Consider the following 26,237-nt stretch of genomic DNA (forward strand, 5'->3'; position numbering starts at 1 on the left):
CCATCCCTGGAGCTACCACGCCAGGGAGAGGTGCCCCTCCCAGCGCAGGAGCTAGGAGAGAACACGGGGGAGGGGGGATCCTCTCTCCTTGCAGTACCCCCGGAGCACCCTCTGTTACCCCAAATCCCTCAACCCATCCCATAGGCTCTGCCCCCACCAGCGTCCCGATCCTCTGCCCCGGCCCTGAGTCCTCACCCCCAGGCCCACACCTCCAGGAGAGGGTGCCCACCTTGCCCTGCACCCCAATCCTCTGCCCCGGCCCCGAGCCACCCCTGCACTCCGACCCTCTTGGCCCACACCCACCACATGGACTTTGTGATGGAGCGGGGACTGAATTCACTCCTGCAGCCACCACGTCCGCTCTGTTTCGTGGTCACTCGGTTCACTTTGCTGTGCTGCATGTGATTCTTGCTGCCCTGTGCTGTTCTGGGGAGACTCTGGAGGGGGGGGGGGGTGCCTCGGTTTCCCTGGGCACTGCAGCAGTGTCTGGAGGGGGGGGAGTGACCCTCAGGAGCTCACTAACCCGGTCCCCTGCTCTCAGTGGCAAAAGACAAGCATCAATGACATAAATTAGACAGCGCTGCACTTAAATCTTTATTAGCAAGCAATTATTAGCCCTAAGACAAACTAATGCTGAAATATGAGTGTCTCAGCCTCTCTTCATATGGCATATTTCACAGTTTAAAAGGAGGTACGACAGATCACTTATGCATAACAAAGATGAGAAAATATTTACAACGAGCTAATGTTTTCCTGCATCACTCAGCTCTGCTTAGAACAGGTGCATTCCTTTCAAAAGGATACTCTGGCCATTTTTGAAAATATGCAAAACAATTGTTCTTTTCTCTATAACAACACAATCATTGTAAATCCAAATAGAGGAAGACTTCCTTATGGCCTTGTGATATCCTACCAACAAACCATATGCTTGCTGAAGTTCCTTGGGCATTCTGCTGTCTTTGTAAGTGAAAAATAAGAACCCCTTTAACAACAGTAACTTAACAATATTCCACATTCGTTTGAAATATTTTTAAAATACCCCTCAAATCAGCCTCACTAGGAATTAAAAAAAAAAAAGAATTGACATATTCCTACAGTAACACATTAATCCTGAAACAGATTTTCTCAAAACATTTTCTCTTGGGGTAAAATTTGGCGTATTATGAAATACAGTTTTTCTTCTTTAGTTACCTTTACAGTGGGACACACTTTGGGAAAACAATTTGGCTTTTAACCCTTTATTTTCCGTTTTGATCTGTTGTTTATCTACACACATATACAGGTGTGTGTGCATGCGTGTGTGCGCATGTGAACATGTAGATCTTTCTAATAATCAGCGACTCTTAAAGCTGTGACATATCAGGGGCGTTTTACAAGTCTCCAGACAGATGGGAAAGGGGTCGTTTTCTCCCTCTCTCCATATTATAACGAAGCTAAAAGTAGACCTGAACAAAGGACACACTGGCACTTGAATGCTGGTTGACTGGCCCTTGTAGGCATTACTTCTAGACCAGCACAAGTGCTCAATTACTCGTCTGGTGTGCAAGGGGCCCTTTCTCTTGAAGCCTCCTTGGGAATTGCACTCGGAGGCACGGGAACTAGCTGAATAGTGTTGAAAAGGGTGTCACAATCACCAACAAAAGTGTTGTCCGGTGGAAGCTCTTGAACCACATGGTGCTTTCTCACGGACGCTGGCGTGCCAGGCTGAAGCTGAAAGGCAGACTGCAGCGAGGTGGATCTGTAATGCTTAGCAAGGTCAGGACTGCTCGGCTTAACGGTGGTGGGTGGGGCGGTGCCCCCGTCAGACCTTCCTATCCCTTGCTCCCCCAGCTCAGCCGGAAGGGTTATTGTCATGTTGACAGGTTCACGAGCAGCAGTGTCAGGTGTCGCGTCCTCGACGGGAACGAAGTTCCAAAGCGAACTTTCCTTTCTCTTGCTCTGTTTGTTCTCCTGACTGGCAGCCGGCCCCGTGGCACCCTGCTGGCTCCGGCGTGCCGCTCTGAACCTGGATACATATTGGCAGTGAACGAGAAACGCGACAAAGATCACCACTAGGACCACCATCGCACACGCCGCGATAGCAATCACGAGAGTAAGAGAGTCCTCGTTTTGATGGGGTTGGCTACTGTCCCCTACGTCCCGGTCCAAGGGTGTTCTCATAGTCCTCCGTATCAAGTCATAAATATAAACGGCGTTTTCAGCAGTGTCGTTTACATACAAAAACACCAGCGCAAGCGTATGCAAGGCTCTAGGCTCGCCTGAGTCACTTACGTTGACCGCTAGACAATGCAGCCCCACATCAGCAGGAGCTGGTTTTTCTGCCAGGGTGATATTACCTGTCAGTGGATCAATCCGAAACAACCCTTTGTTATTTCCACTTGCGATGGCGTACTGAAGTTCAGCGTTCCTGCCAGTGTCTCTATCCACAGCAAATACTTCGGCTACGACGGAGCCGGGGGCGGCTGACAGCGGCACCCACGCAAAAGAAGAATTAGAAGGTGGGTAGATGACCACGGGGCTGTTATCGTTCACATCTGTCACCTGGATCGTTACTTTGGCTGTCGCAGAGCGAGGAGGCTGTCCTCCGTCCACGGCCTTGACATCCAGCGTGTACGCGCCCTGCTGCTCTCGATCAAAAGAGACGTGGGACTGGATCGCGCCAGAGAACGGGTCCAGCACAAAGTTCTCCTCCTCATTCAGGAGGGAAAGGGTCACTGCTTTGTTTTCCCCGGCATCTGCATCGGTCACGGTGACCACGCCCACCGTGCTCCACTGTGGTAAGTTCTCCGGTACGAAAAACTGAAACGGATTCTGCGTGAACTTGGGACTGTTGTCGTTTTCATCCAGCACCGTCACCACGACAGACGCCTGACCCTGCAGCGGGGGGGTGCCTCTGTCCCGCGCTGTGACAGTGAAAACGAACCGTTCTTGCTCCTCCCGGTTGAAAATGCCGACGGCGGTCAAAACGCCCGTCTTCCGGTCCAGCCCGAACAAGGAGGCGTTAGGGCCAAGCTGGTACACAACGTCGCCATTTTTCCCACTGTCTTCATCGGTGGCGCTAATCGTCGTTAAGGACAGGCCAGATGGGTTGTTTTCGGAAACGGACACCTCGATGACAGGCGGGCTGAACACCGGACGGTTGTCGTTTTCATCCTCCAGTCTGACCCGTACCAGGGAAGTCTGGCTCAAGCGGGGCTTGCCGGAATCAGAGGCGACAATCTGGAAGCTGAATTCGCTGGTGCCCTCGTAGTCCAGCAAGGAAGAGGTCTCTAGCAAATACAGGTTGTTGTGAACGACCTTCAAGTGGAAGGGGACCTCCCTGTCAATGGAACAGGTCACTCTGCCATTCACACCCGCGTCCTTATCCGAAACGGTAACCATGGCGATCTTTGTGTGGACGGGTTCGTTCTCATACAAGTAGACTATGCCATTGATGGGACTTCTAATGTACCGCAGGTGTATGGCCGGGGCGTTGTCGTTGACATCAGTGACACGGACAGTGACCGTCACCTGAGCAGGAGTAGGGCCCCGGTCACTGGCCAGCACTGTCACCTTGTGCACAGCTGCCTGTTCCCGATCTAAGGGCCCCTGGACCGTAATCAGCCCTGTGGAGCTGTTTAAAGCAAAAAGCCTTTTGGTCTCAGGGGTCACTTGGGGATCAAAGAGATATTGGATTTCTGCATTGAACCCTGCATCTGCATCTGTCGCATGGAGCCGGATCACAGAGGTGCCCGCCGGGGCGTTCTCTGCGACGCGAGCCTCCACCTGAGTCTCTCTAAACACCGGCTGGTTATCATTGACGTCGGCGAGCATGACCTGCAGCATGGCCGTGCTGGATTTCGGGGGCGTCCCTCCATCCTCCGCTTGGATGGTCATCACGTAGGTGTCCTGCTGCTCCCGGTCCAAGTTTTGCAGCACAGTCAGGTGGGGCTGTATCTCTCCTCCTGGGCTTTCAACAACGTCCAGCCCGAAGACGCCCTGCCCATGGAACAGTCGGTAGCGCTGCACACCGTTCACACCCGCGTCGGGGTCCCTCGCCGGCGGGACTGGAAAGCGGCTGTTGAGCACAGTGTCTTCGGGTGGGAAAATATAGAAGACGTGGGATGGAAACACAGGCGCGTGGTCATTGATATCTTTCACAATGATCTTTATTCTGATTGGCCGTATGTCGTCGGAGATGATCGACCCTTTGAGTTCAAAGAAACACGCGTCTTCTCCAGCCGACGAGGCGCCGGCGCAGAGTTCTTCCCTGTCGATGCTCTTCGAGGTGGTGACGATGTCCCCCGTGGGGCTGGACACTGTGACCAAGGGGGCACCCCACGTGTCAGAAGCCAGTTTGTAGGTGACCGTGGCCCCCGTGGCAGTAGGGACGTGAGGAATGTTCAGATCCTTTAGTATGTTTCCTATGGAGACGTTTTCGGGCAGCTCCTCTGGAACTGTGTAAATAAGGTTGTAAGCGACAGCCGAATCCAGCCTTGAACAGGCGATCAGAGCGGCCAACAGGTAAAAATCCCGCAGGTTCATGGTACCGTGTTCATCCTCTTGCGCTGCATGTTAGAGTGTAAAGGGCTCCACGGAGGAACGGTGCACGATTTGGAAGAGGCGGCGTGCAGGGACCGCAGGGAGTATTCCATCTCAGTTCTCCTTTGGAGACAGCAACTGGCAACACGATCACACAGACGAGCATTATTCTCTCACTGAAATACCCACCCAAATCCACACCCCCCAGACCTCCTGCTAACTGTTGCACTGCACACGTGCACACGCTCCAGCTCTGCCTCCGTCTTCCCAAAAGCAACCCCGGACGAAGGCAGCGATAACCCGTTAGCTGCACACGCTGAGAATGCCACGAACCACCTGCAGCATTAAAGGCAGCTACTCTTCCCACAGACTTTGCAAATCACTTGTTAGCACATGGTGTAATAATCGGTTATGTGCATGCCCCTGCTTCACCCAGCCATTTGGTGCAAGTGAAGAACCCGGCCACATGTCTCTAGGATTCTGTGCTAACTGCCGTGTCAGCTGCCAAACACCGTTTCTTGGTTCCTTCCCTGCACTTTTTCTTGCTCACCGGATTTTCTTTCCTCCTGGTGTCTCCTCTGCAGATGTTGGACACTTCACCTTAAGTTTAATAATATTAAACTTCATCTGATTTTTAAAACAGTCTAAATCAGAGAGATTGGGGGATTCAAAACGCAACTTAGAAGCAACCAGCATGTTTGCAAAGGACACCGATCTCCCTTTAGCATGCTCTTAGCAGCTACCACATGTAAGTACTGCAGACTGGTAATTTTGCAGGTTAAAAAAAATTCTGCCTAAATGTTCTAGTAACTGCAAAATAAATGGTGCCAGGTTCCAGGCCTCTACATACTTTAGACCAGTGTTTCTCAAGCAGTGGTGTAAAGTAATGCACATTGGACAAAATAACCCCAACTAGACATACAATACGACGGGGGCTAATTTAGCTACAACTAACCAGGAAAGAGATCTTGGAGTCATCGTGGACAGTTCTCTGAAAACATCCACGCAGTGTGCAGCGGTGGTCAAAAAAGCAAATAGGATGCTGGGAATTATTTAAAAAGGGATAGAAAATAAGACCCAGAATATCTTACTGCCCCTGTATAAAACTATAGGACGCCCACATCTTGAATACTGTGTACAGATGTGGTCTCCTCACCTCAAAAAAGATATTTTGGCCTTGGAAAGGGTTCAGAAAAGGGCAACTAAAATGATTAGGGGTTTGGAACAGGTCCCATATGAGGAGAGGTTAATGCGACTGGGACTTTTCAGCTTAGAAAAGAGGAGACTGAGGGGGGATAGGATAGAGGTCTATAAAATCATGAGTGGTGTGGAGAGTGTGAATAAAGAAAAGTTAATTCTTTTTCCCATAATATAAGAGCCAGAGAACACCAAATGAAATTAATGGGTAGCAGGTTTAAAACTAATAAAAGTTCTTCACACAGCGCAGAGTCAATCTGTGGAACTCCTTGCCAGAGGAGGCATGAAGGCTAGGACTATAAGGGTATGTCCACACTGCCACTCTAGTTCGAACTAGGGTGGCTAATGTAGGCATTTGAACTTGCAAATGAAGCCCAGGATTTAAATATCCCAGGCTTTATTTGCATGTTCCCGGGCGCCGCCATTTTTAAATGCCCCGTAGTTCAAACTCCCTGCGCGCGGCTACACTGCGGCACGGACTAGGTAGTTCGAGGAGTAGTGGTAGTTCGAATTAGGAGCTTTAATTCAAACTACCTAGCCTGTGCCGCATGTAGCCGCGGGCAGGGAGTTTGAACTACGGGGCATTTAAAAATTTGAAGAAAACTGATTTTTTGTTGTAAGTTTTACAGCACTTGAGTATTTTTGGACTTTCATTGCCCACCCGGCTCCCATTAAGTTGTTTAAAGAAATGTGCTTCAATGGTAGAAAAAAATGGTGAGTGTGAAAACTGCAGGTGCTGGGGTACTTTATTTTTAAGGGGGTACTAATAATTTTTTAAAGGGTATTTTATAAAAAAAGGTTGAGGCCCCCTGCTTCCGTAGAGCGGGTCAGCTGCTGAGCACTACAGCTTACCTGCATTCAGCTGCAGGGTAGCGGTGCCCGGGGCCACGTCCAGCGGAGCCAGGCAGGTAGGGACGCAGACCGCCCGGTGGGTGAGCCTCGGCCACGACCGGCCACCGGATCAGAACCAGCGACTCGTCCCGAGACACGGAGAGTTCGACCGGGCGCAAGGGCACTTGGCACTCACACTGGCCGTCCACCTGTGCCCGGCCGCCCGGCGCAGCAAGGGTCTGCCCAGCACGAAGCCACGGCTCAGCCGCCGGCTCGGGAGAAAGCAGCCGCCAGATGCCGGGTCTCTGGGAATTTGTTGCTTTGGGTGGGAAATTAGCAACTTCAGGGAAAAAATTCACAGTTCTGTCGTCAGTCATCCTCTGCACCGCAGGCACCCCCAGCACCCCCCATCCCCCTCTCCCAGAGCCAGGCACCCACAGCGCCCCCCCACGAAATCCCCCCGGCAGAGCCAGGTCCCCCAGACCCCCCCATCCCCCTCTCCCAGAGCCAGGCACCCACAGCGCCCCCCCACGAAATCCCCCACGGCAGAGCCAGGTCCCCCAGCACCCCCCATCCCCCTCTCCCAGAGCCAGGCACCCACAGTGCCCCCCCACGAAATCCCCCCCGGCAGAGCCAGGTCCCCCAGACCCCCCCATCCCCCTCTCCCAGAGCCAGGCACCCACAGCGCCCCCCCACGAAACCCCCCCGGCAGAGCCAGGTCCCCCAGACCCCCCCATCCCCCTCTCCCAGAGCCAGGCACCCACAGTGCCCCCCCACAAAATCCCCCCCGGCAGAGCCAGGTCCCCCAGACCCCCCCATCCTCCTCTCCCAGAGCCAGGCACCCACAGTGCCCCCCCACGAAATCCCCCCCGGCAGAGCCAGGTCCCCCAGCACCCCCCATCCCCCTCTCCCAGAGCCAGGCACCCACAGTGCCCCCCCACAAAATCCCCCCCGGCAGAGCCAGGTCCCCCAGACCCCCCCAATCCCTCTCTCCCAGAGCCAGGCACCCACAGTGCCCCCCCCACGAAATTCCCCCCGGCAGAGCCAGGTCCCCCAGACCCCCCCATCCCCCTCTCCCAGAGCCAGGCACCCACAGTGCCCCCCCACAAAATCCCCCCCGGCAGAGCCAGGTCCCCCAGACCCCCCCATCCCCCTCTCCCAGAGCCAGGCACCCACAGTGCCCCCCCACGAAATCCCCCACGGCAGAGCCAGGTCCCCCAGCACCCCCCATCCCCCTCTCCCAGAGCCAGGCACCCACAGTGCCCCCCCACGAAATCCCCCCCGTCAGAGCCAGGTCCCCCAGACCCCCCCCATCCCCCTCTCCCAGAGCCAGGCACCCACAGTGCCCCCCCACGAAATCCCCCCCGTCAGAGCCAGGTCCCCCAGACCCCCCCCCATCCCCCTCTTCCAGAGCCAGGCACCCACAGTGCCCCCCCCACCAAATCGCCAGGCCCCCTGGAGCCTCCTCCCCAATCAAATTAGCCCCCCCCCCAGCCAGGCCCCTCAGCACTCCCCCCACCAAATCCCCCTCCCCAAGCAGAGCCAGGCCCCCCAGAACCTCCCCCAGCAAATCCCCCTCCCTCAGAGCCAGCCCCCCCAACTAAATCCCCACCCCCCAAAGCCAGCCCACCCAGCACTCCCCCAACCAAATCACCCCCCCCCCCGCAGTCAGGCCCCCCCAGCGCCCCCCCACAGAGACAGGCCCCCCCAGCACTCCCCCAACCAAATCACCCCCCCCCCCGCAGTCAGGCCCCCCCAGGGCCCCCCGCAGAGCCAGGCCGGGGGGAGCTCACGGGCAAAGGGGCCGCTCCCGCCTCGCCCCAGCGCACGTGGGGCAGCTCCGGGCCCGGCGCTCTCACCGCCAGGGGGGGCTGCGCCCGCTCCTGCCCCCCCCCCCCCAGCGCGGCGCCCGGGTACTGCCCCCCCCCCCGCCACGCCTCGGCTCGGGGGGGGGGGTCAGCGCGCAGCCCTGGGGCGCAGGCTGCCTGGGACTTGCATTAACCCCCCCCCGTTCCCCCCCAGCACAGATGCACCCGGGGGGGGGGGGGCAGGTCGAGCCGGGCGCTGGCTGCAGCCCCAGGGCCCAGGCGGAGCGTCTGGCCGGGACCCACCGCAGAGACCGCGCCGAGAAAACCACTAGGCAGCACTGCCCCGCCCCCCCCCCCCCCCCACTGGGATCAGCCCTGCTCCCCCCCCACTGGGCTCGGCCCTGCTCCCCTCCCTGGGCTCGGCCCTGCTCCCCCCCCCACTGGGCTCGGCCCTGCTCCCCCCCCACTGGGCTCGGCCCTGCTCCCCCCCCCCCCACTGGGCTCGGCCCTGCTCCCCTCCCTGGGCTCGGCCCTGCTCCCCCCCCCACTGGGCTCGGCCCTGCTCCCCCCCCACTGGGCTCGGCCCTGCTCCCCCCCCCCCCCCACTGGGCTCGGCCCTGCTCCCCTCCCTGGGCTCGGCCCTGCTCCCCCCCCACTGGGCTCGGACCTGCTCCCCCCCCACTGGGCTCGGACCTGCTCCCCCCCCCCCTTGGATCAGCCCTGCTCCCCTCCATGGGCTCGGCCCTGCCCCCCTCCCCACTGGGATCAGCCCTGCTCCCCCCCCTGGGCTCGGCCCTGCTCCCCCCCCTGGGCTCGGCCCTGCCCCCCCCCCCACTGGGATCAGCCCTGCTCCCCCCCCCCCACTGGGCTCAGCCCTGTCCCCGGGCGCCCCCCCCACTGGGCTCAGCCCTGCCCCCGGGCGCCCCCCCCACTGGGCTCAGCCCTGCCCCGGTCGGCCCCCCCAGGCTTGGCACTGTCCTTGGGCAGGCCCCCCAGGCTCAGCCCTGTCCCCTGGAGGCGGGTACCAAGGGAGAGGCGCAGCTGGGCTGGGCTGGCTGCCCACGGGGAGGGAGGTGCTGCCGGAGCAGAGGTGCCCCCCCGATGCTGTCGCCAGTGGGGTCTCCGCGGCGGTGCCCTGCTGGGCCGGAGGGGGCTGGGGCAGGGCCCGAGGGAGAGACGGGGCCGCGGGAGACCCCCGGTGCTTGGCGTGTTGGCAGGGCTCCCTGCTGAGCAATTGGTGCTCCGCTCCGCCTGGGCCGGTCCCCTGACCCCTCCTGCCCCAACCTCACCAGGGGCGCCAGCTTCCCAGGGCGCCTGACTCTGGCCACTAGGCCGCACTGCCCTGCGGGGCAGGGAGCCGTAGGATGGACTCTGGACCTTGGGCCGCGCGTGGGGTCGAGCCCAGTCCGGCGAGGAACTCGGCGCCTCCGGGAGGCTGTGACGATCCATCCGTGGGGGCTACTTCCCCGTGGCGTGCCGTCCCCGCCCTGGCGTTAGCGTCCCTCCCTCCCGCTCGCCGAGCGCAAAGGGCACCTCGGTCTGGAGATACCGACTCTTATTTCACAGACAGCCCGGCAGGGAACCACCAGGAAGAAACCCGTGTGGCCGGCTCGTGCCCCTCGGGCTCCCCTCGCACTCGGCCCTCGAGTTTCTCAGACACGGGAACCCTCCAGGCTCTGAGCCCGCAGTGTGAGCTCGCTGAACGTGGCCTGTCCCGCTAGAGCCGGCAGGGACCTCGACAGGCCTCGTGTCCTGTCCCCGGCCTCACGGCAGCACCCCGCCACGGCTGGATCGGGGTGGGTAAAAATTTTAACAGGGGAGCCATTTAATGAATTTCGATACATGGCTACAGGCTGGCTCCACCCATGGAAGGGGCGTGGCCTGGAATGGAAGGGCGTGGCCTGGAATGGAAGGGCGTGGCCAGTGTGGAAGGGGCGTGGCTAAGGATGTGAAGGGCTTGTGGCTCATGGCCCCACGGCTGCTGTGTTGCCTGGCACTCACCTAGGCTCGCGGGGGCTGTTGAAAGGGCTCGTAGCCCCAGCCTCTGCCCGAGCAGCACCGCCAGGGGGAGCCACGAGCCCTTTCAACAGGGCCCTGCTGCCTGGAAATTCAGGGATACGGGCAGCAGGCTGCAAAGAGAAAGCGGGCGGGTGCCGCTCACAGGCCAGATCCAAGCGTTAGCTGGGCCAGATCCGGCCCCTGCACTTCCTCTTGGCCAGCCCTGAGCTGGACCATCCCTGCCCAGTGTCTGTCCAACCTGCTCCTCAATATCTCCAGGGATGGGGATTCCACAACCCCCCTGGGTAACTCATTCCAGTGGTTCACCACCCTGACAGGCAGGAACTTTTTCCTAATGTCCAACCTCAACCTCCCTTGCTGCAATTTAAGCAGTTAAAAACTGCTCTCATGTCCCCTCTCCATCGTCTTCTTTCCAAATTAAACAAGCCCCATTCCTTCAGCCTCCCCTCCTAGCTCCTGTTCTCCAGACCTGTTGTCATTCCTGTTGCTCTTCTCTGGACCTTCTCTAATTTCCTCCACATGTTTCCTGCAATGTGGTGCCCAGAACTGGACACAAGACTCCAGCTGAGGCCTGACCAGCGCAGAGTAGAGCGGAAGAATGACTTCTCCTGTCTGGCTCACCACACGCCTGTTCATGCAGCCCAGAATCACATTTGCTTTTCTTTCAACAGTGTCACACTATTGGCTCCTATTTAGCTTGTGGTCAGCCTTGACCCCTAGATCCCTTTCTGCCGGACTCCTGCCTAGACAGACGCTTCCCATTTTAAAATTCCCACAGGGACAATTCCTTCAGCCAGGACAAGTCAGCCGGTTTAGAACTCACTGCTCAAAGAGCGACGAGAGAAAGTGTGAGCGTGTGTGTGTGTGAGAGAGAGAGAGACTGGCTGCGTGGGAAATGGGAGAGATGCTATACACGGTTTTTAGCAGATACTCACTGAACGCTCCTCCTCTGTTCCCGAACCCTGTGGCTCTTCCCACTCTGCGGCGATGGGGTACCCGGGCAGAGGGGTGGCCCCTGACAGTTCCCCCACCCTGCGGCGATGGGGTACCCGGGCAGAGGGGCAGCCCCCAACAGCCCCCCCCAACCCTGCGGCGATGGGGTACTGTCATATGGTTCAATTTATTTTAGCTCCAAGGGAAACCAGGACACTTCAGTAGCCTTAGCCACGTCCTTGTTTAGTGCCAGCTTTAAGCAGTTCATACAGTTACAAACCTTCAGAGCAGCGACTGTACAACTGAAACCTTAAACATACCGGTTCTGAAGCAATTCAAACGGCGCAGAGCAAGGCAAAAGCACTTACTAGAAGATCTACTCTAGACAATAACAAACCCTAATTCACTTACACATCACCCATGTGCCACCTACAGTGCCCGGCAGGGGACGGTGGGTCCGTTCCTTCCCACCCAATGACACGCCCGCACTGGGCCACCGGTGTGACGGGCCCAAGCACGTTAGTCCCATCGAGCCGGATGTGTGGGTCGACCCTGCCCATCCCCGCTCATCTTACTAAGCCCAATTCATAGCAAAGCGAGCCTCAGTCGCTCTAACACTATTGGCCAGGTGGCGTGTTGGCCAGGACACGTCCCATGCCCAGTGCCCTGGCTGGGTACATCCTGCTGCTCAGCATGGTGCTGCTCTGGGCGCAGCTGACGGTTCCTGGCTGCATCTGAACTTTCTGCTTCTCAGAAACAAGTCCCAGTGTCTGGCCGCTGGGCCCGCGTTCCTGACACGGCGCAATCTGCATGGTTATGCAAAACCATTCCTGACTCTCGGGCCCTGCCTGCAGGGTCCCTGGGGGGCTGAGCTGCGGCAGGATGGAACTATGCTGGGGGGCGTGTGGATCTCTCCTGTGTGGCCAGACCCCTTGGTGACTGCCCGGGTCCCTGGGCAATGGCCCCTGGGGGGGCTGGGGGGTCCAAACAGCACTGGAACCGGGAAAGCAAGAGGGAGACCCCCGTTCTCCGTCCCTCTGCCACAGCCAGAGCGGGACAGGCCTGGCCAGCAGGGCGCTCGCTCCCCAAGGCTGGCGCCTTGCGGCTTCCTGGCCCAGCGTGAAACACCTTTGGGCTGGGGGAGAGAAATCTCAGGCCCTGTGGGGGAGTCCCAGGCCCTGACCGTGAGCAGCGCTGAGCTCTTCCTCCTCCACCCACCGCTGGAGGCTCATGTTCTCTGAGGCCGGGCGGGGGTCCCCTAATTCCCCACTCGCTGGGAAAGGTCTCGCCCCCCCTAGTTCCGGGATCCCGTGTTCAGGGACTCTGCTTCCAAGGCCGAGCTGGAGGCCAAATCTTCTCCCGTCTTAGCTGTGGGGAGAGGAGAAAACGGCCCGGAGGCTGCGTTAGCTGGGGGGCTCTCAGCCAGAGGGGAGGGGAATTCAGCTTGGGGCTCCCCCTGCTGTGTCCCCCGATCCTCCCGCTGCACAGACACCCCAGCCCTAACAGTGGGGCCATGCCCAGGCCACAGGGACAGAGCATAACAGCCTCACCCCCAGCCCCCAGGGACCGGCCTGCTGCCCCCCAGCAGCCTGCCAAGGCCCCGGTGCATGCTGGGAGCCGGCCGAGCGCTGCTTTCGGGGTGACCTTTGGCTGTGGCACGTTGGGCCCTGGGCTGGGCGCCGGCAGCAGGGGGGGGTCAGAAAATCATGGGGGGGGCTGGGCCCCCTTTGCTCCCTGTGGAAACCCCCCCCCCCCACTCCTATCATTCACTGGGGCACCTGGGCCCCATTCCCAGGGGTTACTCACTGGCTGCAAGGGCCTGAAACACACAGAGAAAGGGGGTGAGTGCTGGGGAGCAAGGTGACCACTCCCCCAGTGTCCCCCAGCACACAGAACTCCCCATGAACCTGACTGCAGCTCACCCAGCCCAGCCCCACCCCAATGCCTCCTCCCAGCCAGCGACAGAGCTCATCCTCCCCCCAGTACGGCCAGGCTACACTGACCGGCCCTGCCCCATGGCCCTGCCCCACCTCTCGCCGGGGGCACTAGGAGGAGCCGTTCTCCTGGGGCTGGGCCCCCTGCTCCCCAGCCCTCCCCACATCCCGGCCCTGCAGGGACCTGCTCTCACTTGCTGATTTTCTCCTCCACAGCCAGACGCCGGCCCCTGTGGCTCCAGCCAGACCCAGCGCGGCCAGGACGATGGCGGCCAGGACCCCGGGGGGCAGGGGGCCCTTCTCAGGGGCTGTGGGACGGAGAAGGTTCGGGTCAGGGTCTGGCTCTAATCGCCCCACCCGGCACAGGCGAGGGGCAGTACCTAAGGAGCGAGGGAGCCTGGCCCGGCCGCAGGGTGGTAACGTGTTGGTTTGTGTGTGTAACGCAGTGTCGGGGCAGGGCTGTCTCTGTCCGATCTGGGGGCAGGGGGAACCTCCCGTGGCCTGAGCCAGCCCGTTGTGGGGGCCCATACGCAGAGCGGTTCAATAGAGCCCACCGACCGCTAGGACTGGCCTTAGTCTGAGACTAACCTGGCTGGTGCCTTCTCTCCGGGTCTGGTTTGGGGGCTCGGGGGCTCTCGCAAGGTGCACAAGGACTCAGACAGCCCAGCACACTCGCACTCTGCCGACTGTGATCCTCATCGGCAGAGCCGGAGACCTGTCGGGGCCCCGCACCGGTACATCCGGCTGCTACAGGCGGAGACCCTGCTACAGAATTCCCGGCCACCAGAAAGCAGCACGTCCAGGAACCCCCTGGGACTCAGAGGGGTCAGCTGTTCCTGTGGGTCACACCGATCCCCGGAGCCAGAAGGGCTCACGCGGCCAGTGGGCAGGGAGGTTGGACACTACCGGGCCGTGTCCCATCTCTGCGATTCCCACAGGGCGGTGCCCCCGCCCCCCCCCTTACCCCAGACGAGGACGGGCGCAGGCAGGCTGCTGTGCTCCACCCGGCAGGCGTAGCGGGGCCCGTCCGGCCGCGGGTCGATCTCCAGGGACGACTGGGTGTGGTAGGTGCCGTCAGCGAGGGGCAGGATCCCGCTGGAGCTCGTCTCCGCCAGGACGTCGCCTCCGTCCCGCACCCAGGAGAGGTGGATGGGACGTGGGTGGAAGCCGCTGGCGCGGCAGGAGAGGGTGACGGGGCCATGGGGGGCGTCTCTGCGGGAAACCGAGACCTCGGGGGGCACTGGGGGGGGGAGACAGAGCATGAGCCACGTGGGGCAGGGTGAGAGGGAGGAGACACAGGCCCTGTAGCAGGGGGAGGTGCTGTGAAAGAAGGGGTGGGCATGAGGAAGATGGGGATGGAGCAAGTCCTGTGTGAGGGCACAGGCATGAGGGCAATGGGGGCAGAGGGTGGTGAGGGGGTGGGCATCAGGGAAAAAGAGGGCAAAGGGGGCGGGGCCGTGAGGGAAGGGGGAGGCACCAGGAGGGTGCAGGGCTAAGGGAAGGTGCAGGTGCCAGAGCATTCTGGGGGTGAAGCAGAAGGGCAGACACCTGCAGGGGAGGGACCAGCACCAGAGGAGAGAGGCAGGGCAGGTGCAGAGGGAGGTGTTAGGAGAGGGGATGAGGGGGGTAGCTCACATGATCAGAGTGGGGCTACTGGAGGAGCGGGCACAGGGGGCAGAGAAGGGCTGGTGGAGGAGAGCAGGTCTCAGGAGGGCTGAGGGCAGTGAGAAGAGCAGGAGTCAGGACAGCAGAGGAGAGTGAGGGATGGGAGAGCAGCAGGCACCAGGGGAGCTGATGGAGCAAGGGCAGGAGACAGGGCAGCAGAGGGAAAGGGCTGAGGTTTATAAGATATTTATTAATACTTGGGTGCCACAGGCACATCCGAACAAGCCCCATGAACTCAGTGCTGGTGCACCACACAAAATCCATTCTGCTCATGGGAGGAAACTCTTAGGCTGTGTCTACATTGGCGCGATCTTGTGCCAAAGCCGCCACTTTTGCGCATAAACTTGCTGCCTGTCTACACTGGCCGTGTGTTCTTGTGCAAGTCAACTGACGTTCTACTGTATAAAATCAGGGCTTCCTGCGCCAGAACTCTGACGCTCCCGCTCAGGAATAAGCCCTTTTGCACAACTGTTCTTGCGCAAGAGGCCAGTGTAGACAGGCAACAGGAATTTCTAGCGCAAGAGAGCCCGATGGCTAAAATGGCCATTGGCACGTTCTTGCACAAGAGAGCGTCTACACTGGCATGGATGCTTTTGCGCAAAGGGTGGAAGAGCAAGTCAGGCATAGGGGCCCCAGTTTAATAATCCCACCTAGGGCACCATAGATCCTAAGGACGGCCCTGGTGCTGGGATTGTGTTCACTCCCTCCCTGTGCTGCTCTGTTGGAACTCTGTGTGTGTGCGCGCGCTGGGGGTGGGAGTTCTAGGAGTGAGTCTCACTGCAGGAGGCTGCCCCAGCCCGGCACGTACTCAATGGCCCAGGCTCTCTGCAGCATGAGCCTAGGAGAGGGGGTGTGAGCAGGTGACACATTTGACCCAGGCAACTGGACAAAGGGTGGCGGGGGGAGGGAGAGGGGAGAATGCCTGCAGGGGTGGGGCCAGTTTCCGGGAGTGTGAGGCAGTTTCCATTGACTTAGGATTCAGGGAGCAGGGCAGGACCCTGGCTTTGAACCCCGCCCCCCAAGCTGGGCTGCCCTGGCTGCTCCTGCACTGCCCAGTCTGGGCCATGCTGGGTCCCTGGGAGCCAACGACTTTCCAGGGGTCTGTCTACACTACAAAGTTAATTCGAACTAACAGCCATTAGTTCAAATTAACATTCACAGGCGCTACACAGGCAAACCCCTAGTTCGAACTGGGGTGGCTCTGCGGGCTCCTCAGGGTGGAAGCTCTCCTGCAGGGCCTCCTGGATCCTGACAGCCCCCTGATTGACCCCCCCCCCCCCCGATGGCAGCCTGTGGCAAGTGCAGCCGGGCTGATGGCCGAGTGCTGTGATGTGCCGAGTGTGGGCACTCCGGGCACTCCAAGCCAGGACTGCTGTGCAAGTGGGACACCCCTGAGAACTGTCTGTCCGGGGTGGGGGTCGGGACCCTTTAAGCACAGCCCTCGGCTAGCCTGAGACAGCAGCTCCACGCTCTAAGTCCTCCTCTGATGCCCTGCCGGCACTGCTTCTGGCCAGCCTTAACCTCGGTTCAGGGTCCACTCAATGTGGACATGCTAGTTCGAATTAGCAAAATGCTAATTCAAACTAGTTTTTAGGACTAGATGCGCTAATTCGAATTAGCTTATTTTGAATTAACTAATTTGAATTTAGTGTAGACATACCCCTGGATTCCCTGCCGACTGGGAGCCCTCAGCTGCAGATAGGGAGGCAGGGCCCAGGGACTCCCCATACGCCATGACACCTGCACCGGGCAGGTGTCACTGGCAGTGCAAACAGACACCTGCGAGTTCGGGGCTCGGGGAGATTCCTTTGTGCCCCCAGTGCTGCACCCCAGTGACTCCATGGGGAGCCTCCATTTGGAGCCCCCAACTGGCCCAGTCTGCATCATCCAGTGCCTAAACCCCTTTGTCACACGCCCTGGGTTCCTGCCCTGTCTCTGCTCTGCCCTGGGCTGTGGGGTTGCCAGCCCTGGCCACAAGAAACTCCCAATGAGTTTATGTGCATCCAGTAGCAATGTGCAACTCCCTGCCCCACCCACCCTACAGCCCCTTCGCACAGAGGGGAGGGGAGTGGCCCCAGGTCCACATGTCCAAAGTCTCAATCCAGTGCACAGTGGTGCAGGAACTAATGTGGGTGGGTGGGGTGCTGAGCTGCCGCTGCCCTTTTCCCTCCCCCTTAGACCTGTGGATATGGGGTTACCAATTCTCTTGGGCTTTGCTTACACAGAGTCCCTCTTCTGCAAAGCCTATGCAAATGAAGCATGGATTAGCATATTTCCATGCTTCATTTGCATAATTATTAGGAGCCATTTTTTCACAAGAGGTTTTTGTGCAAAAAGGCACTGTCTACACAGCGCCTTTTTGCAGAAAAACCCTTTCTTGAGCAAGAAACATTCTTCCTCATTTTTTCAGGAAGAACGACTCTTGTGCAAAAATGGCTCCTAATTATTTATACAAATGAAGAGTGGCAATATGCTAATCTGCACTTCATTTGTATAGGCTTTGGCGGAAGAGAGAAGCTGTGTAGACGTAGCCGGAGCAGACAGACCCGACTCCATCGCTGCACAGTGTCAGGTGCATCCAGTCCAGGAGAGTTGGCAACCCCCGACCGCCACAGCGGAGGAGCCCTGGGCTGGTCCTGACAGCAGGGCCGGCAGAGGGGTCCCCATGCAGCTGGCGGGCAGGGGGCTCCGAGGGCAGGTGAGGGGTGTGGAGCTGGTAAGACCCTGCCCAAAGATTGACGTGGGGCTGTAGGAGCAGGCAGTGGGACTGGCCCCAAGCAATGGGGAAGCTCCCCACAACCAAAACCTTGGAGAGCCGGAACTAGGGATGTTAAATTTCGATTAATTGACTAATCAAATAGTCGATGCAATCTGCAGAGCAGGTGCTACACTTCAAAGGCAAAGGGGCCGCCTGGAGCCCTGTGCTGGAGCCCCCGTGCTCCCGTGGTGTTTCAAAGCGGCAGCTGACCCCAGACTCACTACGCGCTGTCACTCTGAAGCACCCCTTCTTCCCTCCCACCCCCCGTCCCCCACCTTGCTGCCTCTTATTGATAGAGGCAGGAAGGTGGCGGGGGAGGGAGGTGACTAGTCGGCCAGTCTGTTGAATGTCCGATCAGTGTTTGCTTATTGGAAAGTCAACGAGTTGTTCACATCCCCAGCTGCAGCACCCCCTGCACCCTTACCTCCATGCCTATGGCAGTGCACTATCCACTAGGCCATACTGTTCCCTTCGCTCACCCACCATGACAGATCCCCGCGGCTCACTCACCCTGCCGCTCCAGGAACCCCCGTCCCTGCTGCACCAGGCTCCGCAGGGTCTCCAGGCACTCGACCCGCAGGCACTGCTGGACAAACTGCATCCAGGCGCTGTCCATCTCCCAGCGCTGCTTCTGGACAAAGGCCACTGACACAGATGCCACCCAGGTTGCCCTCTCAAGATCGAAGCTGATGTAGTCCTGCCCATCGTAGCCATATTGGAACTGTGGGTCCACGGGGGTCTGGTCGCTCAGGGCACAGCCCACATAGACCTGCTCTGTGTGAACCCCTGAAAGGGAAGGAAAGAGCTCAGGGCCTCCCCAGAGGACTGGGAAATGTGTCCAAGGGCAGGTGGGACACCGGGGGGCTGGGTAAGGTGTCTATGGGTGGGTGGGACATGGGGGGCGGGACTGGGTTGGACGATGACCCTCTTACATTATCATGTTTTACAGTGTGCCATGGCTTGTGCTAAGGAACCCAACTAGGCTGTTTATAAGATGGGGAGGATTCAGAGAAGCCACAAGAAAGGGGAAAGGTCCCGTGCTCTGTGGCTCTCTCCAGTGATCTAACTAGCTATTTCCCCTGGCAATCTCACATTTCTCACTTTCCGTCTGGGAGGGTGTTACGTGGTGAGTGGGGACTGTATTAACTCTTCAGAGAGGGAGTCAAGTTAGTCTATAACTTGAAACACTTAAAAAACAACTAATATTCTAATACAGCGTTTCCTAATTTTACTTGGCCATGGAGTCCCTTGGCCTCCGCTGCGTTTCATCAAACAAAAAAAACAACAACAAAAAAAGCCCTGGCCGCAGCAACTCCGGCTCTGTCTCTTTAAGAGAGGGTGGGGGAATGCCAACTCTTCCCAGAGCACCAACTGGAAAACACTGGGCTGGTAGCACCTGAGGGTATGTCTACACTTGCACCCTCTTTCGAGAGAGGGATGCAAATGCAGACATTTGAAATTGAAAATGAAGCTGGAATTTAAATATCCCATGCTTCATTTGCATAATCATGTTATGGCGCTACTTCGAAATAAAAACACTGTGTAGATGCAGTTATTTTGAAAGAAAACCCTTCTGCCGAAATAACTGTTAAGCCTCATTTTATAAGGAATAAGGGTTATTTCGGCAGAAGGGTTTTCTTTTGAAATAACCACGTCTACACAGTGTTTTTATTTTGAAATAGCGCCATAATGCAATTATGCAAATGAAGTGTGAGATATTTAAATCCTGGCTTCATTTACAATTTCGAATGTCTGCATTTGCATCCGTATCTCGAAAGGGGGTGCCCCCTTTCTCAGATGACTGTATTAACTCTGCTTTGCTTTGCTTTGTTGTGCTGTTTGGTGATGACTCTGTGGGGGGGTGCCTCGGTTTCCCTGGGCACTGCAGCACTTTCTGGAGGGAGGCTGGGGCCCAGACACATGAGGGCCAGACACAGAAGATGACAACTCCTGCCTGGGAAGGGAGACACAGGGGCAAATGGGGCTGACACCAGGGGATAAGGCCTGAGGGAAGGTCAGTCTCAGCGCAGGCTCGGGCAGCTCCTAGCCCCACGAGGCCCCGATCCCCGAGGGGTGGGTAGCTCTCTCCTGTCCATTAATATAGCAAGTTTCAGACACTTACCGGCTGTCTGGTTGTGCTGCTTCATCAAGTCCCTGATACCTCCTTTGGAGTCCTCATCATATGTCCAGAACTCCCGGGTCTTTTTCTGGAAAAACTCAGTGCCCAGGGCCTGCACTGCCCACTCCTGGCTGGGACTGACCTCCCGCGTGTCGCTGCTGTAGTGCATGAACCTCACGTTGTCTGCCTGAGCCGTCATGGTGTAGTGGTGGGTCCCATCTTCGTCGGTGAGCACAGTGACCATCACGGCCAGCTGGTGGTGCCCTGTAGCAGAAGCAGAAAGATGGAGTCCGGCAGCCACTCCCTCCCTCACTCAGGGGCAACAGGGTGAGGGAGCAGCTGGGCTCTGTCTGAGACTCACCCGGCGCGGGGCCGAGGGGGATCAGGAAGGACGATGTCTCAGTCTGCGTCTCTGAAAGCCGGTGGATTGTTCGGGGGGAGGGGTGGGGACAGACATTGGCAGGGGAGATAACTGCCCCCTAAAGACCTTGGGCAAATGCCCCAGGAGGGGAGGGGCAGAAATGCAAAGTGCCTACAGCAGAATGGAGGCATTTGTGGTGTGTGTGCGAGGCTGTCGGGACATGTCTGTGTGCTCTCTGCACGTGTGAACGTGCGAGGATGGAGGAGTGGGGCACTAGTGTGTGCAAGGTCCTTTGTCCTTAGCGTTTAGTAAACAAAACCTGAACACAAAGGCCGGTGGGTCTGTCTCTGTGCACCTGCCCGCTGCCCTTTCCGGGAACGAAACACACCCACCCTGCAGGGCTCTCAGGGGCCTGCCAAGCTAGAGACTGGGGAGAAGAAACCTCCCCGCTCCCCCATTCCCCACCAACAAGCAGCACCCAGATCTGCTCTGAGGGTGCCTGTCACACAACAGACACAGGCTGTGACGTAGCAGGGGGCTGTCTCCTCTGTACCCCAGTGTCCCCACCCGGCTGCGACATGTGATTCCCACTGACCCCCCCACATGTGGATTGGCCCAGGTACCCAGTCCCAGCCTGGGCAGGGAACAAGGCTCTTCCCAGGGGGAGACAAAGTGGGGGAGGTGGAGATGCCACCTGGCTGGGGGGCAGGGCTGGGAGCTGGGGCAGTGTTGACGGAGGGAAGCATGAGGAGAGCAGACTAAGTCCAGGACAGGGGGGCTCAGGGACTCATGAACCTCTTTCCCCCGAGAGCACTAAGGCTCTGCCCTGGCTCCTATGTTAACATTGCTCCTGTGCTGCGCTGTGTCCCTGGGAACCAATAAACCTTCTCTACTGGCCAACTGAGAGTCACCTCTGGCTGACAAGAGAAAGAGAAGGAGCACGAGGACTGTAGGGAGGAGCGCCAGGACCGAGACAGGCAGCAGCAGCATGAGCAGGCCATGGCAGAGCGGAGAAGATGAGATGCCCCAGCTGTTGTGAGTGGGGAGGGACCCAGGGGGCCTAGGACTGCTGGTCAATTTGAGAGGTTCGTGCTATCCCAGTGTAAAGACGTGGGGGACATGGACAGATTCCTCACCTCCTTTGAGTGAACCTGTGAGCTACACCAGACTGGCTCCAGCAGCTCACCTCCTTGCTGGATCAGGCCGCAGGGGGGCTCAACCAGCTGGAGGACCTACAGCCAGGTGATTACGAAGGGGTCAAGGGGGCCCTGCTGCACAGGTTCGGGCTGACCCCCGAGATGTACAGGAAGAAGTTCCGGGGGGCGCAGAAGGGGCCAGGGGAGACCTATGTGGACCTGGCCTCCCGCCTGGCGCAATACTGCCGCAAGTGGGTGTGTGGGGCCGGAGCCCAGACTGCAGAGGAGCTGCTCAGGCTGGTCCTGATGGAGCAGTTCTATGAAGCGTGCCCACCCAAACTGAGGCTGTGGCTCAAGGACCAGAAACTAGAGGATCCCCACGGCACGGAGAAGCTGGTGGACGAGTTCACGGAGAGCCGGTCCAGGTGTGAACAGGAGTCCGAGAGAGAAAGGGAACCGTGCAGAGACCGGATCTCGGCTGAGCAACAGGGAGAAGCACCTACAGGGTGAGCCCAGGAAGCAGGAGCCAGCAGTTCTCCCCTCCAGAGGGCCAGCCAGGACCCATACCTAGCTGGCCTGAGGAGACCCATTGGGCCTGACCTGCCATCGCTGTGGGCAAAGGGGCCACAAGAGGGCTCAATGCACCAGGCGCCAGGACAGGTCCCATAACCTGGGATTTTCCAGGGTAACTGGATGGGGCGGGGGGAAGGGCAGGCTGCCCCAGAGGCAGGGGCTGGCAGGCAAACCTCAGCTCAGAGAGAGGGGAAGGATGCTCAGTGCACCTCCCCTGGGAGGTCTGATTCTCAGGAGGCGGATTTCTCCATGTACCGGGTGGGGGCAGGACGGCCCCTGCGGAGCGAGTGCCTCATACCCCTGGAGGTGGATGGTAGGAAGGTGACGGGCTTCTGGGACACGGGGGCGGAGGTGACTCTGGCCCGATCTGACATAGTGGCCCCGGAGCGGATACTACCCCACGCGCAGCTGACCCTGAAGGGCATAGACGGGTCCCCGTTTAAGGTGCCTGTAGCCCGGGTGCATCTGAAATGGGGGGCCAAAGGCCCCAAGGAAGTGGGGGTCACCGGCACTTGCCCACGGAGGTGCTGATGGGGGGGTGACCTAGAGGAGCGGCCGGACGGACCCCACAGGACCCTGGTCACCACCCGTAGCCAGAGCCAGCGAGGGGCTGGCGGCTCTGACCCAGGGGGGGCTCCCGACAGGGGGCTCAGGGCCCATCCCAGCAGACATGGGGCCCTTTGGGCCGGAGCCCTGGACCCAGGCAGTGGGTGGAATTCTTCTCTAGCAGCTGAATTCCAGGCTGAGGTGCAGGCAGATCCCTCCTTGCAGAGGCTGAGGGACCGGACTGGCTGGGGCGCAGCTCAGCCCCGGGGGAGAGGTGGCCAGGAGAGATTCCTGTGGGAGCTCCAGCACTTCTACTGGCCGGGGATATTTGCAGCCTTGCAGTGGTACTGCCGGTCCTGCGACTCCTGCCAGAGAGCACAGAAAGCCCGAGATGGGGCAGGTAAGCTTTCCCACTTTCCAAAAGGTGGCGATTAATCTAGTAGGACCCTTCAGTAGGGTGACCCAGCCAGGGAAGAAATACATTCTGGTGGTGGTGGATTTTGCCACCTGCTACCCATTGCTTCTTGTCCTGTCCTCAGAGGCCAAGATGAACAAGTTTTCTCCCTCCTCCTCATGACACCCTTTTAGATACCTGAAAACGGTTCTCACGTCCCCTCAGTCTTCTCTTTTACAAACTAAACAAACCCAATTCTTTCAGCCTTCCCTCTTAGGTCATGTTCTCTAGACCTTTCATCATTCTTGTTGCTCTTCTCTGAACCTTCTCCAGTTTCTCCACATCCTTCTTGAAATGTGGTGCCCAGAACTGGACACAATACTCCAAGGCTACGTCTAGACTGGCATGATTTTCCGCAAATGATTTTAATGGAAAAGGTTTCTGTTAAAAGCATTTTCGGAAAAGAGCATCTAGATTGGCAGGACGCTTTTCCACAAAAGCACTTTTTGCGGAAAAGCGTCCTTGCCAATCTAGACGCACTTTTCCGCAAAAAAGCCCTGATCGCCATTTTTGCGATCGGGGCTTTTTTGAGGAAAACAAATCTCAGCTGTCTACACTGGCCCTTTCACGCAAAAGTTTTGAGCAAAAGGACTTTTGCCCGAACAGGAGCAGCATCGTATTTCCGCAAGAAGCACTGATTTCAGACAGTAGGAAGTCAGTGTTCTTGCGGAAATTCAAGCGGCCAGTTTAGACAGCTGGCAAGTTTTTCTGCAAAAGCAGTTGCTTTTGCGGAAAAACTTGCCAGTCTAGACACAGCCCAACTGAGGCCTAACCAGTGCAAAGTAGAGCGGACGAATGACTTCTCGTGTCTTGCTCACAACACACCTGTTAATACATCCCAGACTCATGTTTGCTTTCTTTGCAACAGCATCACACTGCTGACTCATATTCAGCGTGTGGCCCCTCTAACCCCTAGATCCCTTTCTGCCGTACTCCTTCCCGGACAGTTGCTTCCCATTCTGTATGTGTAAACCTGATTGTTCCTTCCTAAGTGGAGCACTTTGCATTTGTCTTTATTAAACCTCATCCTGTTTACCTCAGACCATTTCTCCAATTTGTCCAGGTCATTTTGAAGCATGGTAGGGTGCCTGGTCCAGTGAGCTGGTGGGGAGGTTCCAGAGGACGCTGATGCGGATGCTGGAGGCCTTTATACACCAGCACCAGCAGGACTGGGACAAGTACCTGCCCCCCCTGCTGTCTGCACGGGGGGGCACCCCAAGGATCTAACAGGTTCTCCCTGACCAAGCCAGGGTGCAGAGGGGGAGGGCCCCCCTAGGCTTGCTGAGAGAGTTATGGGAGGTGGAGACCTCCTCAGATGGAGCGTCGGGGGTGGAGGACGTCCTGGCTTTCCGGGAAAGGCTCACAGATCACATGGGCCTGGCCAGAGAGATCCTGGCCAGAGCCCAAGGGCAGTGGAAGGGCTGGTACGACAGCAGAGAGTGGGCCCACACCAGCCCCTCAAAGCCGTGCAGCAGGCGAACAGGGGGAGCTGGCTCCTGCAGGGCATCGCCGCAGCCAGCCCAAGCCAAGGGGAGCCAATGTCACCGCGGCGACTTTCCCGGGCCGGGGACCCAAACTTCCTTAGGTCACAAGCGGAGTGACCCTGCTCAGCTCCCTCTCGGATGGGGGACAGCTGTGGCGTAGTGGGGGGGGCTGTCTGCTCTGTACCCAGGGTCCCCCTGTGCTGTGATGGGAGATTCTCACTGACTCCCCCACATGTGGATGGGCCCAGACACCCAGGCCCAGCCTGGGCAGGTAACAAGGCTCTTCCCAGGGGGAGACAAAGGGAGGGAGGGGGAGACAGACACCTGGCTGGGGGGCAGGGCCCGGGAGCTGGGGCAGTCTGGGCTGGAGGAAGTATGAGGACAGCAGAGTCCAGGACAGGGGGGTTCAAGGCCCTGTGAACCCCTTTCCCCTGAGAGGAGCAAGGCACTGCCCTGTTTACTGTGGTCACATCGACCCTAAGTTAGGCTGGGTCTCTGCAAACCAATAACCCTTCTACTCTACTGGCTGGCAGAGAGTCACGTTTGGCTGCGGATGGGGGTGCAGGGTCGGGGGCTCCCTGCTGCATCATCACACCAGGGCAGTGTGGTCACTGGTGCAGGGTATGGACATGAATCACTTTTTGTTTCCAGCAGAGCCCAGTGCTGGTGGAGCCAGAGGACCGGGGTTCGAGCCACGTTCCGCTAGCCCCACCCCTACCCCCCACTCACTGAATTTGTCACGTGACAGGTAAGTGCAGCAACCCCTTAACTCTGCGTGGCTGCTGGTGGCGGCACTGGGCTGGGGGAACTGCTGATTTCACCCCACACCCGCCCCCCAGCACCCACAGAACTGCTATCCCATGCCTGCTCTTAGGAGAGCCGGACCCCCAGATCCTCTGGGAGCCCAATTCCTCACCTGCATCCCACAGAACCTCCTGTCCCCCCCCCCCCGAGAGCAAGCCATGACCCCCAGTTTGGTACCCCTGCGTCCTATCTGTCACAGTCACACGCCACAATGCTCACCCCCAGCTAGCACTTCCCCTGCCCCCCCAGCCCCGCACACTCTCCCCCAGCCAGGTCTCCGTGCCCCCCCCCAGCCTTCCCACTCACCCCCAGTCACGGCTGAAGCCAGGAGCCCCCCGCACATCATCATCATCATCCCCGAGGCCATGGCCCTTGTGCTGGAGGCAGGGGAGGGGATGGGTTCAGCAGATATCGCCAGGGTGCACAGTCTGTGTGTTTGCGTGGGGGGGGGGGCTAAAGGACGAATCCCGGAGTGTCCGGCTGTCGGGTCCCAGCAGGAGGGGGCTCTGCCCAGTGGGGGCAGGCGAGCCAGGCAGCCCAGCACAGAGAAGGGTGGGAGGAGCAGACACACCCAGACCCTGCCACTTTCACTGCCACTCTCACTTTCGCTTCCCTGACTGACCCAGCCGGCCAACCCGAGCGCAGGCAGAGGCTGTTTGTCATCAGTATCCAGGCAGAAGTGTCTGACCCAGCTTCTGCAGACACCCCAAGGCAACCAGTCCCGGCGCATGCCCAGGTATTTACTTGTTCCCATAACACAAGAACGAGGGGTCACCCAATGAAATGAATAGGCAGCAGGTTTAAAGCAAACCAAAGGAAGTCTTTCGTCATGCTGCACACAGTCACCCTGTGGAACTCCTCGCCAGAGGATGTCATGAAGAAAAGGACTCTTACAGGGCTCAAAAAAGAGCTAGTTAGATCCATGGAGATTAGGTGCATCAATGGGTGATTCCTTGTTCTGCTCATTCCCTCTGGGGCATCTGGCACTGGCCACTGTGGGCAGACAGGACACTGGACTGGATGGACCTTTGGTCTGACCCAGTCTGGCCGCTCTTATGCTCTTCTTCCTGAAGACTGGAAAAGGGCAAATCTAG

The 26,237-nt window shown here is 58.6% G+C and overlaps 1 protein-coding gene and 1 pseudogene across 1 annotated transcript; both read right to left on the minus strand.

Annotated features, from left to right (window-relative positions):
* Positions 1-587: 587 nt before the first annotated feature.
* Positions 588-8,522, minus strand: LOC102451599 (protocadherin-9 pseudogene; annotated as a pseudogene).
* An 866-nt stretch (positions 8,523-9,388) lies between these two features.
* Positions 9,389-25,728, minus strand: LOC142823525 (class I histocompatibility antigen, F10 alpha chain-like). The gene is made up of 6 exons (XM_075914635.1): positions 25,450-25,728; positions 19,789-20,049; positions 18,177-18,452; positions 14,208-14,483; positions 13,438-13,551; positions 9,389-12,677 (listed from the first exon to the last, which is right to left on the minus strand). Exons 1-6 carry the CDS (start codon positions 25,508-25,510, stop codon positions 12,604-12,606), a joined length of 1,062 nt encoding a protein of 353 aa, XP_075770750.1. The 5' UTR covers positions 25,511-25,728; the 3' UTR covers positions 9,389-12,603.
* Between the last annotated feature and the right edge of the window lie 509 nt (positions 25,729-26,237).

Source organism: Pelodiscus sinensis, unplaced genomic scaffold (genome assembly GCF_049634645.1).
Source record: "Pelodiscus sinensis isolate JC-2024 unplaced genomic scaffold, ASM4963464v1 ctg195, whole genome shotgun sequence".
Classification (NCBI taxonomy): Eukaryota; Metazoa; Chordata; order Testudines; family Trionychidae; genus Pelodiscus; species Pelodiscus sinensis.

Bases quoted from the DNA above. Each gene is read 5' to 3' on its own strand.
- LOC142823525 (XM_075914635.1), bottom strand. From the start codon at position 25,510: ATGGCCTCGGGGATGATGATGATGATGTGCGGGGGGCTCCTGGCTTCA. The intron at 20,050-25,449 runs GTGAGTGGGAAG...CTTCTGCTACAG, and splicing joins GGCTTCAGCCGTGACTGGGG to GGCACCACCAGCTGGCCGTG. The intron at 18,453-19,788 runs GTAAGTGTCTGA...CTTCCCTTTCAG, and splicing joins GCAGCACAACCAGACAGCCG to GGGTTCACACAGAGCAGGTC.